The sequence below is a fragment of the Biomphalaria glabrata genome, chromosome 1 (assembly GCF_947242115.1).
Source record: "Biomphalaria glabrata chromosome 1, xgBioGlab47.1, whole genome shotgun sequence".
In the NCBI taxonomy this organism is placed as follows: Eukaryota; Metazoa; Mollusca; class Gastropoda; family Planorbidae; genus Biomphalaria; species Biomphalaria glabrata.
The window spans coordinates 67,287,043-67,305,088 of NC_074711.1; the positions used below are offsets into that span (position 1 = coordinate 67,287,043).

Here is an 18,046-nt window from a genome sequence, read left to right on the forward strand (position 1 = left end):
CAATCACAAGTCCATCAACTTTATGAAATATATAAATACATAAACACCAGTCCAGGAAGCAACTATCCAACCTTCCTGGACCTGACTAACTAACACACTCTCTCGCACATTCAATGAAGACTTAACCATTCAGTTCATAACACGTGCAACACTATTCACATTCGTGACCTGGGAGTACTTAAACAAGGGGATATCACTATCATACCAAACTATTAAAGTAACGTATATTCATTCTCGCCATACCTCCCAACTGACAGTTGTTGTCCTACGATCTTCCTCTTGTTTAGTAAGGCTTCTTGTAGCTGGCCTGTTTTGTTCACACAAAAAGTCAATTGTAGGCCTACTATGGTACGTTAGTCGGAAGAAATTGGTTCGCACTGCCGTAAAAACGGGGTAGACTCTAGAATCAAGTAGTTCAAGAGGCATTAATAAAATGTTTTCTTTAAAAATTTGACGATAAAACGACTTCACATAATTAATAATTTACTTTTTCTTAAAATTTAGTAGGCTAATAAAGTCGCTTTCGTCTAATTAACACTAAATATAAAATAACTACAATGCAAATAGGCCTACAACCCATTTCTGTTCTTAAAAAAAAATGACTTTGCACCCCCCTTATTATCACGTATTTTTGGGGACATTTGTACCAAATAAAATAAAATAGTCTATGTACAATAGGGCCTAAAATAAAATCTATACATCTAATAGTAGACCCTACAGAAGATATGCTTGGGTAGGCCTATATTTACGTATACTATATGCCTACATCTAGAGATTTTTTTATATGCCAGTTTATGCCGAAATTCATTTTTTCCAATAAGTTTTTATTTTCTGTTTTTTTACCAATATTCTTTTTTTTTCCCCTTTAGGTACGTGTCCCCCCCCCCCCCCTTAATGCCACTAATGGGTGTCACCAGGAGCGAATCGCATCCTCCGCACTCCCCCATATTGACGCCACACGGATTGATTTCGATATAGAATCTAGATACCTGAGATGTTCTTAATAAATTGATTATTTTATTTTTTCGTTGTTTATTTTCAATTTTCCATTTGGGGTTTCAAATTCATTTCGCCTAAAAAGGCCGGCCCTGTTACAAACATCAGCATCATATGGGGTTTAGCTATGATTCTCAGGATTATTGACTCCCGAACCGCAGATCTAGATAGAGCCAATCACAGTTTGACAACATCGATATGAAACCGAAACAGACACCGAATGTTTAATCACGAAACCAGGAGGCAGGGGGAAGCAAATGTTTGACAACACCGACATACAAATTCCCGAAAGGCAAATTAAATTTAAGGGTAATTCCCGCTATACAATTTTTGAAGTAACGTCTGTATTATATAAGATTAAGATAAGATACAATTTAAAAACCCAAGCCTAGCTATGTTATTTTGACTCATAGATCTAGATCAAGGTAATTTCCGCTTTTAGCTAGAATCTATACTTGATCAAAGTGCTAGACTAGATTAGAAAGATGAATATTTCCAAGTTAGATGACTTGGAACTTTTAATAAACTCTCTCACTGACACATTTACAAAATATTTGTTACCAGGAGCCATTCAGAATAGAATCCCAATTCTTGGTAAGTAGTCTAAATCTAATCTAGACTCTTATAAATAATAAATTGATCATTATGATTATTATTATTGTAAATAATTATTAAATTTACTAAATCGAGATCTATAGGCCTAGTAGTTTATAAGGGCTTAGATCTAGACCTACTAGATAGATCTAGATTTATATAGAGAGAATATAGAGGATTCTGCTATTTAGGCAAGAATGGCTATCCTAATCTGTACTATACTACAAAATATCATCTGTATTAGAAATTTATTAAATTAATGAACAAAAAAGACAAACATTCAACACACATCTAATCATGCAAACATAAAATAAGTCTAAAAGTCGGTATAGTCGAAGTCAGTATCCCAGTGATCTAATTTAGGTAGAATAATTGTGTTCATATTTTTATTGTTTGTGTTCATATTTATGCATAATGTGAACACATCTTAATGATTTAATGTGAGGGACTAAGCCTGCGGATCTTAAAATTTAGTTAATATAGAATTAAAATCTGAGTTTATTGATGCCTAAATATAGACTGTCCAAAAAAAATTATGGTGTCCGGAATCAAATAATGTGGGTCAAATTAGTCAGAATTAAATGAAAACACACAGCCTCTTTGACCTTAAATATAATAACAAATATAGGTTAGGGGTACAAATATAAGTAGTCATCCTTATTCTCCTTAAACTAAAGAAGATTTTGATACTTCATTTTCTTTTCTATGTTGAACCATTGTCAAATAATGCGCTGTCAAAGTCAAACTTACAAATTTGGGCCTATAGGTGTCCGAATAGCATAAACAACTCTATATCTATAAAACCTTTTTCCCCATAGCTTTTAGATATGCATTAAATCTGTATGTTTCTTTAGTATGACTTAATGGCATGGCATAATTATTAACACAGCCAGTGGCAGTGAGTTTGGTCTGCTAGATTCCATAATAAATATATAATACTAGTCAACCGGCATCGTAGCATATGCCGCTATTTTGCAGGGCCGGCATTAGGGCACCGCAACCTATGCGACTGCAGTGGGCCCCGCACTTTCATAGGCCCCACGCTAATCCTAGGTGTTAATTATTAAATTAAACCATTTTATAACTTATAACAGATTTCCTGCGGCCTCCTGATTTACCAGGAGCTCCTGGAAATCTCCTGAAATTGCAAAACTTATGAAAAAGTCCTGGAAATCTCCGGAAATTATTAAAATCTTTTGAAAACTCATACAAATCTCCTGAAAATTATAGACAGAAATTGACATTTTGGGGTGTCATTCAATATGGAAAATGGAAAACACCAATAAAAAAAAAACGGCATTATCACGAAATTGTGGAATCTGGTGAAAGAAGCTTATTGCGCCTCAAACTAATGAAGAATTACTTGAGGTCAACAATTCTCAAAGATAGATTGAAACATTTGGTAATTCTTGCTATTGAGCATGATCTATGTAGGAAACAGAATTCTTATGATATACTGTATGACATCGCTACATGCAAGGCTCGTGTAGTAATTCTGTGCGTACTAAAGAAGGAATAAAATGCAAAGACAAATATATTTTCTAATACAAACTCTTTATTTTCACTTATTATCCGTATCCCTACCCAAACTGAGCCCAGCAATATCTGTTTCACATTGCGCCCCACAATGGTTAAGTCAGGCCCTGCTATTTAGTGACGGGTGAATACAGAGTAGATTACTTGTTCTCTTTTCATGACTTCTTGGTCACAATGGTTAAGTCCAGCCCTGCTATTTAGTGATGGGTGAATACTAATTGTTCTCCCCTCCCCTCTTTTTTTTTGCCTCTAAAATTACATGGGGTAATTCTAATCCGTCCGACTTGGATCTTTCCATTAGGCTACTTGGTGTCCAAACTCTTGAGCCATTAAGAGAATTATATATATAGATTAGTCTAGTCAGTGTAATACAGTGATGGGTATGCGGGCCAAGTTCGACAGCATAGAAGTTAAGTTTCATACGGCCCACCACATGTTTTGAACAGTTTTGTAATAATTAAAAATAACAATTTCATTAACAATTAAAAAATTCTAGCGTTAAATAAAATAAGAGTTTAAACATTGAAATATACAGTGCATTTAAAAAAAAAAAAAAAAGAAATTGGTGCCAGTACTCAGTGATGGATTGCTTAACTTCTAACTACTAATGAATTAATAATAAATATTAAAATATAAGAAAAGAATAATTTTTTCCCCCACATTGAAAAAGGTTACGCCATACCAGTGTGTACCATCATAAAAAAGCACTGGAAATATATATCTATATATCCTGTATGGGGGCCGAACGTATGCCAAAAGCAGTCTTTTTTAGTGAGCTGAAAGGTGGTTGATGCAACAGAGGTGCCCCACGGAAACGCTTTAAAGACCAGCTTAGACACCAACTTGCTTCAACTGACATAGAAGAGAGCTCCTGGTTGCATTTGGCTTCAGAATGAGACAGCTGGTCACTTACATGGGATATACATTTGAGACCAAAAGAAAAACCACCGGCGAACAATGGTTATGCTTCTGCCGGGTGTGGCAAGATATGTAGGACACAGCTAGGGATGCGTAGCCATGGGTGATACTGCATTCCTTATTAATCTTCAGACTTGAAGACTAGCTTTATTATTATTATTAGTATATATTGTGTTGTGTATTGCTAAAAGTAATAAAACATTTTCTGATGGCAACTTTGTTCAACAATATATATATGATTTAAGTTTGTCATTAGCTCAATTTCGATAACCATAGATTTAATGCAATATTTCTGTATTTTTCTTTTTTTTATATATTATGGCCCACCTAAATTTTTCTTTTAATTTTTTTGCCCACTCCTAGAGACGTTTGCCCATCACTGGTGTAAAATGCTGATAATGTGTGTAATCAACAAGTTCTGGGTCCCAAATTATTTTCTGAGGACAATCTGTAATCTGTTGCTTACAGATAATGTGAGACAGCAAATTTTATATTTAAAGAAGTTATAAGAAATATTCCTGCTAGGCATTTTTTTTTTTAATTGACACTTGTAATTATAAATTTTAGTCTAAAGAAAAAAATGTTTAAAAAAAGTAACTAACATTACAACTGTTAAATAGTATTTAAATCTTTAACCCACCTTTTCTTTCGATATACTCTAAAGACCTTTTAACTGTTAGCAAAAAAACTTTCAAAAGAGACAGCCAGAGGACATACATTTGAGACCCAAAGAAAGTCTACCACTAATTACAAACCCAGACAATAAAAAAATAGCTTCATTGAAAATGTGACTAAAGTCATTACTTTAATGATTTTAAATGATGGTGATGTGAAGAAATATATAGGTAATGATATTTGGGTCTGTTTGGTCAAATGCAATGCTTCACTTTTCATTAACTCCATATTGGAAAACAATGCCTTAAATTATTTAGATCTAGATTTGCACAAATCTAATAGAGTTGTTTTTTTTTACTTTAAAATGTAGATGGCAGATTAAAAGCCATTTTGGAAGATGAACATCAGTCAAGAAAATCCAAAATTGAAGGCCTATTGGAATGGATACTAGATGACAAAAATGCTGTTTGGATCTTTGCTAATGTTTTATGGGACTTAGCACAAACTTCTGGTATTTAATTGATTTGGTTTAAATTGAATAAAAGTTGGTTTTGTATAACATCACATTGTTTTTTTTTTAAATAAAGGTATTATATTAATTGTTAATTGTTGGTATAATTAATTGTAATCCTGACTTTATTTATATCTTGAATTGCCATTTAGTTTGGGTATCTTTATGTGACTGACTTGAATGATTTATTTTTGTTATTTAACAGAAAGTCTTTTGTATTTAATATTGACCACAGGGACATTAGTTCTACTTAACTAATAATTGTTTCATCAATTTCTCAAGAATATATATAATTCATTAAATTTATATATTTATTGTTCATTTTTTTTTCTAGATGGATCTCTGTACATAACATCAGGAATTGAAACAAATGTAGTGATAGATGTAAATGAAGGTATCTATCGATTACTCCAAATGGTAAATGGAAGCTCAGATGAAATATCTAAAGAACATTGGGGTGCAATAATAGATGAAATATATGATAATAAAATAATTCCACAGGTAATTCATAGTTTTAAGAGTCTTTTTTTTTTTGTTGTTGTTACTGTTGTTCTAGTAGAGGGATAGATGAGATATATAGCCTGTAGTGGGTTTGAAACAAATTATTTTTAAAGTATTAAATATTTTATACTTCTTTTTTAATTTCTTGTTAAGGTGGACTGTGAAAGGTGCAAGAATGAGTTAAAAGGCTCTGAAATTTGTTTGCAAATGATTCGATCAATAAGACGTCAAAAGCCTGACTGGCCACTTGTGTTTCTTAGGGCTCTGAAAAAAAGATGCCCAAACATTTTTACTCCAAATATAATCATATCAACAAAATTGCCAGAAGAAAGTAAGTTTTAATTACACTGTTGTAAAAAACAAAGCTCCAATGAAACAATTAAACACATCTATATTAAATGAACTAAGTATCCTGTCATTGAAAATAATACTGCTATAAAACATTAGAAATAATATAAAAATTTTTAAAGCTATAATCTATTTTCTCTGTTTTATGTCTTTTTATAATTTCAAATATTAATCAGCATCCATTATGTTAGTCGAAAGAGCTATACAAACTCATTTACAAACTCATTGTTTTTCAATTTTTGATTAGTAAATAAAATAATAAATCTCTGAACAATTTTTTTTCCAGCTCCAAAAATTGATGCAATAAGTGAAATTCAATGGCAAGATGATAACAATCGAAACAGTCTTGCTTCTGATACTTTTATGTTTTCACCTTTTTCTGAAATAAGTGACTCCAGTTTTTTACCAATAAATGAAAATGAGAGGCCATGTGAGTTATATAATTAGAATATTAAACTATTTACTAAATAACACATACTAATTTAAGCTATTGTTTTTTTTTTGTTACTTAACTCTTTACATATGCAACTCATTTTGTTTGGGAATTTTTTAAAGACAAAAAAATACTGATTATTTTTTTAAATTTATTTTTTTAATTTTTTTTAAAATTTATTTTTAAGGAATATCTTTTTTTTTAAACAAAAAAAAAATTTTACTATTAGAGTTTGGCAATAAAATTATGTTATATATATATATATATATATATATATATATATATATATATATATATATATATATATATATATATAACATTAATATCTTGATAGCTTCTACATATGTGAAAATAAATCTTCAAGAAGATAAAAATGCTGAAACATGGAGTCAACTGAAAGATATGGGTCTGATTGATAATAAATACTTTACAACAGAGACACAAGTTAAACAATCAATTACAACTCAGACATCAGGTGAAACATTTTTTTCTGATGAAAGTGACAGTGAAAAAGAGGAAGAAAAAGGTCAGAAACTAAACTTTTGCCATTTACTGTAACTATTATTACAATTTGTTTTTTTTTAATTTTAGTAATACAATTGTTTAAAATCATAGTCATTTTTTTTACTAGAGAATATATATTTATTGAGTATAAATTTTAAAAAATTATAATTAGAAATGTTTTTTTTATATTGTTAGAATCTCCAAAACTTAGTTTAAGGAAATATCAGGAAGAACTAGCTGTCAATGCATTGAAAGGAAGGAATACAATCATTTGTGCTCCTACAGGATCAGGCAAAACTAGAGTTGCCACTCACATAATATTGGAACACTTGCAACAACAAAAAGGTAAGTGTCTATATAAAACTTGTAAATCTGTTCTGTGAATTAACATATTTCCAACACTTTCATCTCAGCAATCCAAAAGTGAATTCCAAACTCTATTTATTTTATACAATTGATATTTTACTTTCTCTTTTTTAGTGCACTCAATTAAAAGTGTGTTTTTAGAAGTGTATTTTTGGATAACTTTTACAATTTGCATACTATTTAGTTTTGGAAAAATGAAGAAACTCTTAAGTATAAAATCAATAGTTTTGCTTTTATGCAATTAATTTCAAATCTTTTCTATATCCTAAGGTAAGCACATATTAATTTTTACTTTTCACACTTCTACATTAGGCACTGGAATAGCAGCAGTTTACATACAGCAATACCTAATCACCATATGATCTAGTTTTTTTTCCATGCAGACTAACTTGAGTGAAAAAATAATTAGATACTGTATTAATGTATAAACCAATGGGAATGTTCCTTTAAAAAAATGCCAGAAACTGCAATAAAAAAAAATCTTTAAGAGGGAGCGATGGTGTAGGAGTAATGGTTAGATCTTTAATATATCTATCTCTGAGATGTCTGAGTTTTACATTATTGCATTATAACTTAATTTCATGTCCTATTGTGAATTGAGTATTTTTTTAAACACATTTGTTGATGGGCAAAGTTTATTAGACAAATTATTAAAACTTAAAACACTTTTTAAACATTGTAGATAATGAACCCAAGAGGAAAGTTGCTTTCTTTGCAAGAACTGTTCCTTTGGTCATGCAACAATTTAAAAGTTTAAAGAAATATTTACCTCAACCATTCCAAGTAGGTGGATATGTCATTAAAAAAAAAAGCTAATTAAGAGAAAATTTATAAAAAAATGTTTAGCTACTTCTGCTAATATAAATTGTTATTGCTTGTTTTTTTTTAAATTTTTTTTTTTACTACACTGGCTTCAAAAATGTTCTGTTTTGCCAAGGTAACCAATTTGACTGGTGACAGTGAGGACAGTATGCATCTCCACATGATGTTGCCAGACAATGATGTCATTGTCATGACCCCTAGGATATTAGAGAATCATTTTAAAAGAAAATGCTTGCCTCATTTGGGTGTGTTCTCTATGCTGGTCTTTGATGAGTGTCATCATACACGCAAAGGAGAGCCATACAACAAGCTAATGTATAATTATCTGAAGACAAAAACAACTAATCCAGATGTCAAGCTACCTCAAGTAAGTGATCTTTATTCTTAACTCAAAATCAATGTTGCCCACCTCATTGTCTAACAAATTCATATCACTATTTTATAGCATTTTTCAAAGAAAGTAGAAATTTAAATGTAAATAGCTTTTAGTATAGTATACAGTACGACACAGCATGAATTTCAGTAGTGGTTCCCTATTGGAACACACATTTTTTAGTTTGCATGGTCTTTTAAGTCTCAAAAGGCTGAGAACTACTGCTGATGGTTGGGTACAATATTGGTTAATATACAGTGGTGAGAGCATGAAGAAAGGGTATCCAAATAAAAGCTTGTAATAAAAGAATGGACTGGCCTCTCTCTTGATATTCTGCTAAGAACAGTTGTTGACTAGGAAAAGTAGAAGGAATTGGTTAAATGAAAGTCAAGAGACAGATGATGATGATGATGATACACAATATATATAGAATAAAAACTCTGAAACCAAGTCTTTGCTGCCTTGCAGCTAAATCCCAACACAGGACAGGCTTTGGCAGTCAACCCTGAGAAAAAATCAGGAGCCGGTGACCCTTAGGCAGCTTGTAGCACACTATGTTATACTCTGGCAGACCCCATGATGCTGCTGTATTGACTATTGCCATTCTTTTAGACACAACAACCGTGTGGAAAGAGGAAATTGCAGTGTGAGCAACAACTTTACCATAGCTAATGCTCAGGCTATCATGTTGTTCTCCACAAGATGAGCCATAGTCGTCTTACAACAGAAAGAGGCCAAACACAATATATGTACATCATTCACTAATCTTATAGTTTCACAACCTCTGATCTAAAGTTAGGCCAGATAATAGTTTAGTTTTTCCTTTGCTATGGCTATATTATAACATCAAGAATTATGTGGACAAAATTGTTCTAAATTTTCACTCCTAAGTTTACTCTTTTCGTCATATACATAAGCTAAGGTAGAAATTTTACATTTATTTTTTACTATACAGGTGTGGTAGTAAAGAGCTGTCAAACCTAGAGCCTTAAGTTCAATTTTTTTTCTTCTGTTGGAAGAGTAATCACTGTGAAGGTTACTTATCACAATAATAAAAAAAAAAGAAAAAAAAAAGATTGAACTTTATAGCACTTAACCCCAAGATCTCTAGTTTTTGAAAAAAGCCTTTACCAGTCTTACACACTTATGAGCAGCACTAGGGACTGTTTGTGCCCTGGTCAATGTGGTTTCTTATTCTTTATAGTATTGACCATTTTGTCTCTCATTAAAAATGTTGTTTTATTGCTGCCTTTATAAATGTAATATGTGTGCATTATTTATTGTTTCAGCACTTAGCTTAACATTTGTATTCACCATTTATGAGAAATATTTCAAACACATAATACAGAAACAATCCCAAATTATATCAAATTTAATGTAAACAATCTCATATTCAGAAATTTACTATTTTTATTGTTTGTAAAATATTTTAAATGTTTTGGGTGTATCAAGATCAACAAGTACAAATTCAATTAAACCAATTAGCCTAATTCATTTCATAGATTGTTGGTCTAACTGCTTCAATAAGTGTGGAAAAGGCAGTACAAGATGAAGAGGCTATACAATGCATTCTCAAAGTTTGTGGTAATTTGGATGCAGAAAGCATTTCAATTGTTAAAAAGTATGAAGAGGAATTGAAGGCAACTGTTCCAGTTCCAGAAGAAAGTATGTAGAATAGTGAAAAAGGAAAGATAATTCAAAGTTAATGAAAATATCTTGTATTTTTATAATAAGATAATCTAAGAGCAAGAAAAAAAAATATTATTCATTTTTTTTTTAAATTATTTTGTTCTTCCCAGAGATGATTGAATTAGTAGAGAGAGAAAATGATAGAGCAGTTACACAGATCATAAAAGTCATGGCCAAATTAGAAGATAAGATTGCATTTTATGGTCAAGGTAAATCTTCAGCACATAATCAAATTTCTGAATAATTTTTTAAAACAATTTTATATTAAAAATTGAAGACATTGTCATTATTATTATATTTAAAAAAGTGTTCTTAGTTTAATTGTTAATGCAATTGTATTCTGTAGTTGGCATAATGATCTTTATAAAAGAGACTTTCCTATGTTTCAGTTAAGTGTTTAAGTAGTCAGTTTATTGTTTGGAATTTTTGAAAAGTAATATCTTAAAACTGGACAATAGTATTAATCTTCACAAATGGTACTAACCCATTTTCTAATGTGTCAATACAATTTCTTTGTTCTCTCATGAGAACCATTTATTATATACTAATGACTGGAGGAAAACAAATGTATATATTGAACAGTATATAACAGAGGTATTTAAAGTAGGGAAGAGGGTTAAAGAATGATTTTATTATTACAAAAGTGTGGGTATTTTACTGGCTGAAAATGCTCTTACATCATGCTATTATGTTAATTATAGAAACCAATAGACCAGAAATGAAATCATCAATAAGTAAAATGCCAATGGACAGAAAAAGCCAACAGTATGGACAGTGGGCTGTAACGATAAAAAACATAGCAAAATCCATACCCCGCAATGAAGTCAAAGAGACCAATCTATCAGTCAGATACATCATAATCATAGCTGATTATTTAGCAGTGAGTACAATTTGCTGTTCAGGAACATTTTCTTTACCAGTTTGCTGCCATTGAAAAACTTATCATGATCTTCTTTGGCTTAATGAAATTAATGTCAATATTTATTTGTATACTTTTTGAAGAATTCTCCAGAATTCTCATTTTTTATTGCTTGTTGTTTTCTTCCATTACATATTAGGCTTACAATGTTGCTCTTGAAACACATGACCTAGTACAACTTGGAGATGTGTTACATTATTTGGAGGGCTGCTTTATCAAATATCGTCTTAATGAAAAACGCACAACTGGTGAAGAAACATTTTACAATCTATTTGTTGGTGAGTTTTCAAAAATATTTACACCAAAAATCAAAATTTTTTTAAAAACTTCTCTAATAAAAAATAGTTATATGTTAAACAATTTGGTAAATTTCACATAATTATTAAAATGATTGTTTTTTTTCCTCTCGTTTTCCCATATTCTAGATCAACATTAGTTAAAGAACTATAAATCAATCTAGTTTTGGAAAAAGTAAAACTTAAAACCCATTTATTTGCCAATAAGTAACAGTGCTCATATGTAATGTTTTCAAACTCAGGTATTAAAGAAATGCTTGAAAAAAGGAAAGACAACCAGAATCCTAATCTTCAAAAACTTCAAGACACTTTAAAAACATATTTGATAGACAAGGGAGAGAAGTCTTGTGGGATTATCTTTGTTCGTACCAGGGCATTAACAGATGCTTTGACATCTTGGTTAAATCGTTGTGAGGATGAAGGCCTAAGAAAACTTAAAGCTACTGTTTTCACTGGAACAGCTGCAAGTGTTGATCAGGGGGGTAAGTGCTATGACAGAGATAGAATTGTTTAAAAAAAAAGGAATTGAATGTATGAACTTTTAGTTGTTTTTTTTTATATAGGCTTGACTCAGACTGAACAAGAGGAGATAATTCAACGATTTAAGACTGGAGAAGTTAGACTGCTTGTTGCAACTAGTGTCGGAGAAGAAGGTTTAGATATCCCAGAATGCAATTTGGTCATTAAATATAACCATGTAGGAAATGAAGTCACAACAGTTCAGACAAGAGGTATTCAGAATCATTTTTGTCTGTTAAAAAAACAATAAAGTCATGAAAGTAAAACTTCAACTAAAATTCTGCAAACTACAAATAATCTCAAAAAACAAAATAGATACCAATGTTAATAATATTATATTTTTTAATTTTATTACACATTTTATTAACAATCAAATCAATAAGTTAAAAAATTTCACATAGTTACAATTTTTTTTATGTTTAGCCTAATAAAAAAAATTTAATTCCAAACATTCTAGAAAAACCTTTTGACTTCAAAATTGTTTATTAGTTTTTTTTGTCATTGTTGTTTAGGAAGAAGTAGAAAAATTGGTGGAATGTCTGTACTATTAGGAATGAAAAGAATCATAACTAAAGAAAAAATTAATCAAGAAAAAGCCAAAATGATGATGAGAGCAATCAAAGCGATTTCTGATATGAGGCGCTCTTCCATCAGAAAGGAAAATAAAGTGCATCAGCATCAAATTCTTCAAGATGAAGACATTTTAGAGATGGTGAGACAACAGGAAGAATGCAGTCTTAAAAACAAGTCTTTTCATATGGTAATATAAGCATGCTGTCATTTAAAATGTATTTTTTTTTTTAATTAATGTTACCTAAATTTACTTTTGTTCTCCTGGATCACAAACTACTTCTTATAAATACCTTTCCAATTTGCACTCTAAAGCTTGATTTTCATATATATATATAATATATATTGTTATGGCATTTACAGGAAGCAACTCAACAGCAAGGAAACAATGATAACACAAGTTTAATTAAATAAATCACAAAGCAAGGCAGATATTAACAACCATCAAAACATTCCACTTCCTCCTCCTTTCTTCCATTTCATCTCTTTATAGTGCGCTGGTGCACAGCCATAGAGTCACTACAAAACATGGTTATTACAATATGTTTTAAAATTAATTTGAAAGTAGGAAAGAATTATACCTTAAAACGATACCTTGATTTTTAGTTTTCCTTTTGATCCACTTTCTATTAAATCAACTTTGGCTTTTCTTGTCTATTTTTTAAAAACATTTTTTGGCTTCCTTAATAATGTGTATCTTTTGTACCACCATTTGTTAATTAAAAAAATTATTTTTTTTTAGGTTTGTCATTTATGTCGCAAGCTTGTTATACCTAGTGATAAAATCAAAACTATATTTGATACGCATCGAGTAGTTGTGGACAGGTAATTATTGCATTTACTGATTTGTTATTTATAATGGTGATAATTTATTAATGAAATATTAGGCAACTCTTAAGCTAAAACATGGGTAACCAATGAGGTAGTTCTTTGGGGACCGGGATATGTTTTTAAAAATTAAGTGCTTTTTAGTACAAAATATTTTTATAAGATTATTTTTCATTTAACAAACACTGTTAGCTTTGTAATGACAAAAGTACTAGTAGTACATAGAACAACTTATCATCATTAACTGATGTTGATATCATTTTAAAATTAAGAAGTAAGAGGGTCTTTAGTGTAGGTGATCTTTACAAGATTAAAAATTGGAATGCTCTAGACCATGATTTTAATATCTCTAAAAGTCCATTACATTCAAATAGATAATAAATGAATAAGAATGTCTATTTCACAAATTTGAAAGAATGGTTTTCAAAAGTACTTTAGTTAAGAAATATTTATGTTAGAGCTTGAAACTTTACCCATTGTTTACTTTTTTTTTAACCCCCCCCCCCCCCCCCACCTTTTTCCTTCCATCCACCCTTTCCCTTTTGTCCAAAAAAAAAAGCTTATGAGGCATGTGACATTAAGTTTATGAGACATTTGATAGCACATCAACTGGTATCATAATAAGAATAGCTTAGAATTCAGGCTAATCTGTTTCTATAACAGGATTTAAATTAACAGCCAAGTACTTAACAATGGGGTAACCCAACCTTAAAGATTATATCTCTTTTCTTAAATTTTTATTATTGAGATTTAACAGTTATATTCTAATTTTCATCTTTTGTTTTTTTGTAAAGTAAAGAAAACTTTAACACAATGTAATTCCAGAACTATCCTAAACTCCACAAAAGTGATACCTTATAGAAATGCCAAACAATTTGATGAAGTTCAGCTAATAGGATCTGTTCGTTGTATGTCTGAACCAGAGCCTGGTAAACATTGCAACAGTAAGATTGGTAGCATGATGATCTTTTCTGGAGTTCCATTTCTTGTATTGACCATCAAGAGTTTTGGATTTGATACAAACAGCCAGTTAGGACTTGAGTTTTACAACCAATGGAAGAAGGTTCCATATTTAATAAACAGATTAGAGCCATCTGATATTACAAGGTAAAACACATTTTCACTCTCTTTACATCTAAAAAAATTATAGAAAGGCAAATTTTATTTTAAATATTTTTTTTAAATGTAAACTTTAATTTAATATTTTAGTGAAAGGAATTCAAAATATGATGGTTGCTAAAATGTTACTGTATAAATTTCAATTACTAATGAAAATCATTGATAGAAGACATTATATATATTTGATTGATATTGATATTTTGTTTTTGATTCTAGTTATTTCCCAAAAAGGATTGTTGAAATTAACCCTACAGATGAAGAAGATGAAGATAGTGATTCAGATGATGATGACAGTGATGATAGCAAGGGCAACAAACCACCCCACTTAAAAAAGCACACTACTCAATCTGGTGGATCTGTTTCACTTGCAGCGAATGCCCAGAGTTTAACTGAAGTCAAAAAGGAATCCCTAGACACAGATATTGCTATAAATAAAACCAACAGTAAAACATTACTTAAGAATTCAACAGAGACAGAAAATTTGAATGATAGTGGTAGATATTCTTATGGTGATGGCCAAACAGATTTACCTGTTAAAAGTGATGCACACCAAAAACTCGAAAGCTTTGATACAACTGAGCCTAAATATGTACCTAATGTAAGAAGAAACATTTTGGAGGGAGTGAGTGACAATGCCTTTCAAGCGCAAATGCCTGGTATAGAATCCTCAAAGCAAAACAATTATTCTTCAAATAATATTGATAAAGCTTTGAATGAGTATTCACCTTTCTCTACCATCAGTGAAAGACCTCTTATTATATCTTCTGGATGTGGTATTGGCTCTCCACTTATTAGCGGTAAAAGTTCATCCAGTTATTCTGTCAATAGCAATGTTGTAAGCAGTTCATATACACATTCTTCAGGAAGAAGTGATAACAGAAATGTAGGTAACTTTGAAGCTCAGACAAGGATAAATAACAATATACCATCTCAGTTGAACTCTGGTGAAAAAAGTGTGCATAGCAGCAATGAAGAAAACTTACATTTAAATGCCAAATCTAGCAACATGGAAAACATTCCAGAGCTCTTGAACCATAGATCTGATCAAAGATGTTTGGAAAATATTGCTGAAGAGAGCATACAAAGAAATTTAGTAAGCAGCAGTGAAAACGGTTCTAACAGTAGACTAGCTCAGATAGGTCTAGAAAGCAGAAGTCCTACTGGTGAGAACGATATGAAACCAGTGCAGAGATATTTAGAAAGCAGTAATGAAGAGAGATTAAATGATAGACTAGTTAAAAAAAGTTTAGAAAACAGAAGTGATCAAAGAGTTGATGTTAAACCAGTGCAAAGAAGCTTGGAACCTAATGAGGAAGAAAGATTTAATGTTAGACCTGTGCAAAGAAGTTTGGAAACTAATGATGAAGAGAGATTTAATGTTAGACCAGTGCAAAGACATTTGGAACCTAATGATGAAGAGAGATTTAATGTTAGACCTGTGCAAAGAAGTTTGGAAACTAATGATGAAGAGAGATTTAATGTTAGACCTGTGCAAAGAAGTTTGGAAACTAATGATGAAGAGACATTTAATGCTAGACCAGTGCAAAGAAGTTTGGAAAATAGTCATGATCACAGTCAAATATTTGAACAATCAGGCGGAGAAGTTCAGAATTCTAGTCAAGCAGAAAGGGAAGAAACTGAGCCCAAAAGACAATTGAATGGTCCTGACAGGGAAGACAGACAAGATCCTGAGGATTCCTGTCCACCCTCACGAGGGCTAGGGTTTTTGAGTGACTTACTGTGATATTTTACAAATATGAGCATTCTAAAAGAAATAAAGAGTTTTTAATACAAAAGTAAAGTTCTCTCTGAGAAGACTTGTTATGTTTATATGTTTTTGTGGCCAGCAGTAATGAAGGTGTTACTTGGATATATAATATTTTTAAAAATGTCAGGTTCAATTTTGTTACATTATAATATTGTTAGTCTTTACATCCCAGTAAAAAAAAAAGGAAAAAAAATGCATTGTTTGTGTAAAGATAAGTATACTTTTATGATTTGCTGGCTGGGGATTAGGGATGATAATTTTTGGTTATGCAAAGAAAGAAAAATGTTTGAAAAATTACATACAAAATTGCTAAAGATATTATTGACATAAAGGATTAATTTTATTCTTAGCAACATCTTGTGCTTTTTAGTTTTAGCTAATGAATGTTCATTTAAACATCAATATTAGCTTATTGCACTTAGAGTAGAAAAATTTCCCACCCTACATGTATTTTTGTTCATTTCAGTAAATTCAACAAATATTCATAACACTCTGTTCTCATAAAGGTACATTGAAGAAGTTTACCTTACAGTATGTTAAAAATATTCCTACTGATTACCATTTATTGATAATATGAAACTTCTATTGTTGATAATTTAATTTATCATTTCTGTGATGCTGTTGTCAGTGTATTCATTCTTATTATTTTAGTCTATTTATTAAAATGTGAATTTTTATCTTGATAATTTCATTTGACCTTTGTTGTGAATGGCTCCTGAATGTTTTGATTTGTGAGAATAACCAACTTGTATGGCTCACTGTTTTGTCACAGAAGCTAACCCTAAAACTAAACTAAAATTAAGGGAATTCCTAGTACCTGAGGGCATTAAAATTTCTTCACAGTATGAAGAGATAAACTAAAACTACTCACTGAATCAAACAACATGAGGAATCATTCAGACTTCAAGCAGGAAGTTATGGCATCAATTAGAACAGATTGAGAATGGCTATCTTAAAATCTCATGAACTTAAATGAACTCTACATAACAGAATTGATAGTTCAGAAATCGGTTGCCCATTTGAAGCCCTTAATGAGTTGTTCATATGGGATAGACTATTGCCATTTCTGTTCAATGACTTGTTTAAGTTCCTGCTTATGGCAGAATTGAATGACACAGAAAAGTTGTTTCTGGTAATAAGTAAGTTTTATAATTGTCATCAGGGAGAAGATCTATTCAAGAAAAATAAAAGAAAAAGTTTATTTTGCAACATCTGCTAACAATGCAACATGTAAGCAAAAGAATATAAGTGTTACAGTTGTGAAGAAAATGGTCATATGGCGAGACACTATTTCTGGAGACAAAACCAGAGTAATAGGACCAGCAGAGAACAATTTCCTGTCATGATTCAGGATGCTGAGAGTTTTAGGAAAGTATTTGTGTGGCTCAAAGCTCTGCATCTTAACTATGTAGTAAGAAGAATTCACTATTTGCTTGTAGGAGAAGCAGTTGATGAGTTTGATACTTGTGTTGCTATATGCTTTTAGATTCTAGATTGACTTCATCACTAAAAACTAATTTTGGCTCTTTGAGTAAACCTTGAAGTCCCATTCAATTGTTATCCATTCAAGTATACATTTTTTAAAATGGTTTTTGAATGTTGTAGAATTGATTATCATTTCCATTTTTCATACTACCTTCTATTTCATTATGCTCTATCTTATGGAAATAAAATGTAATTTGATGTTCATAAAACCACCTGTGTGCATAAGTTATTAAAATTATTACTTTTTATGTTCCTAACAGTTGTGATGTATATAAAAGAAATATGGATGAATAAAAAGATATACAACACTAAATGTTTTATAATAATTTTATTTGT

The 18,046-nt window shown here is 30.8% G+C and overlaps 1 protein-coding gene across 1 annotated transcript; it reads left to right on the forward strand.

Annotated features, from left to right (window-relative positions):
- The first annotated feature begins 1,345 nt into the window (after positions 1-1,345).
- LOC106061310 (uncharacterized) lies at positions 1,346-18,023 on the forward strand. The gene is made up of 19 exons (XM_056009704.1): positions 1,346-1,590; positions 5,030-5,170; positions 5,505-5,671; positions 5,825-6,002; positions 6,306-6,449; positions 6,787-6,978; positions 7,152-7,301; positions 8,005-8,105; positions 8,260-8,511; positions 10,020-10,182; positions 10,317-10,415; positions 10,908-11,086; positions 11,265-11,403; positions 11,664-11,903; positions 11,985-12,152; positions 12,453-12,700; positions 13,253-13,335; positions 14,164-14,445; positions 14,674-18,023. The coding sequence occupies exons 1-19, from the start codon at positions 1,482-1,484 to the stop codon at positions 16,199-16,201; spliced, it is 4,563 nt and encodes a 1,520-aa protein (XP_055865679.1). The 5' UTR covers positions 1,346-1,481; the 3' UTR covers positions 16,202-18,023.
- The last annotated feature ends 23 nt before the right edge of the window (positions 18,024-18,046 follow it).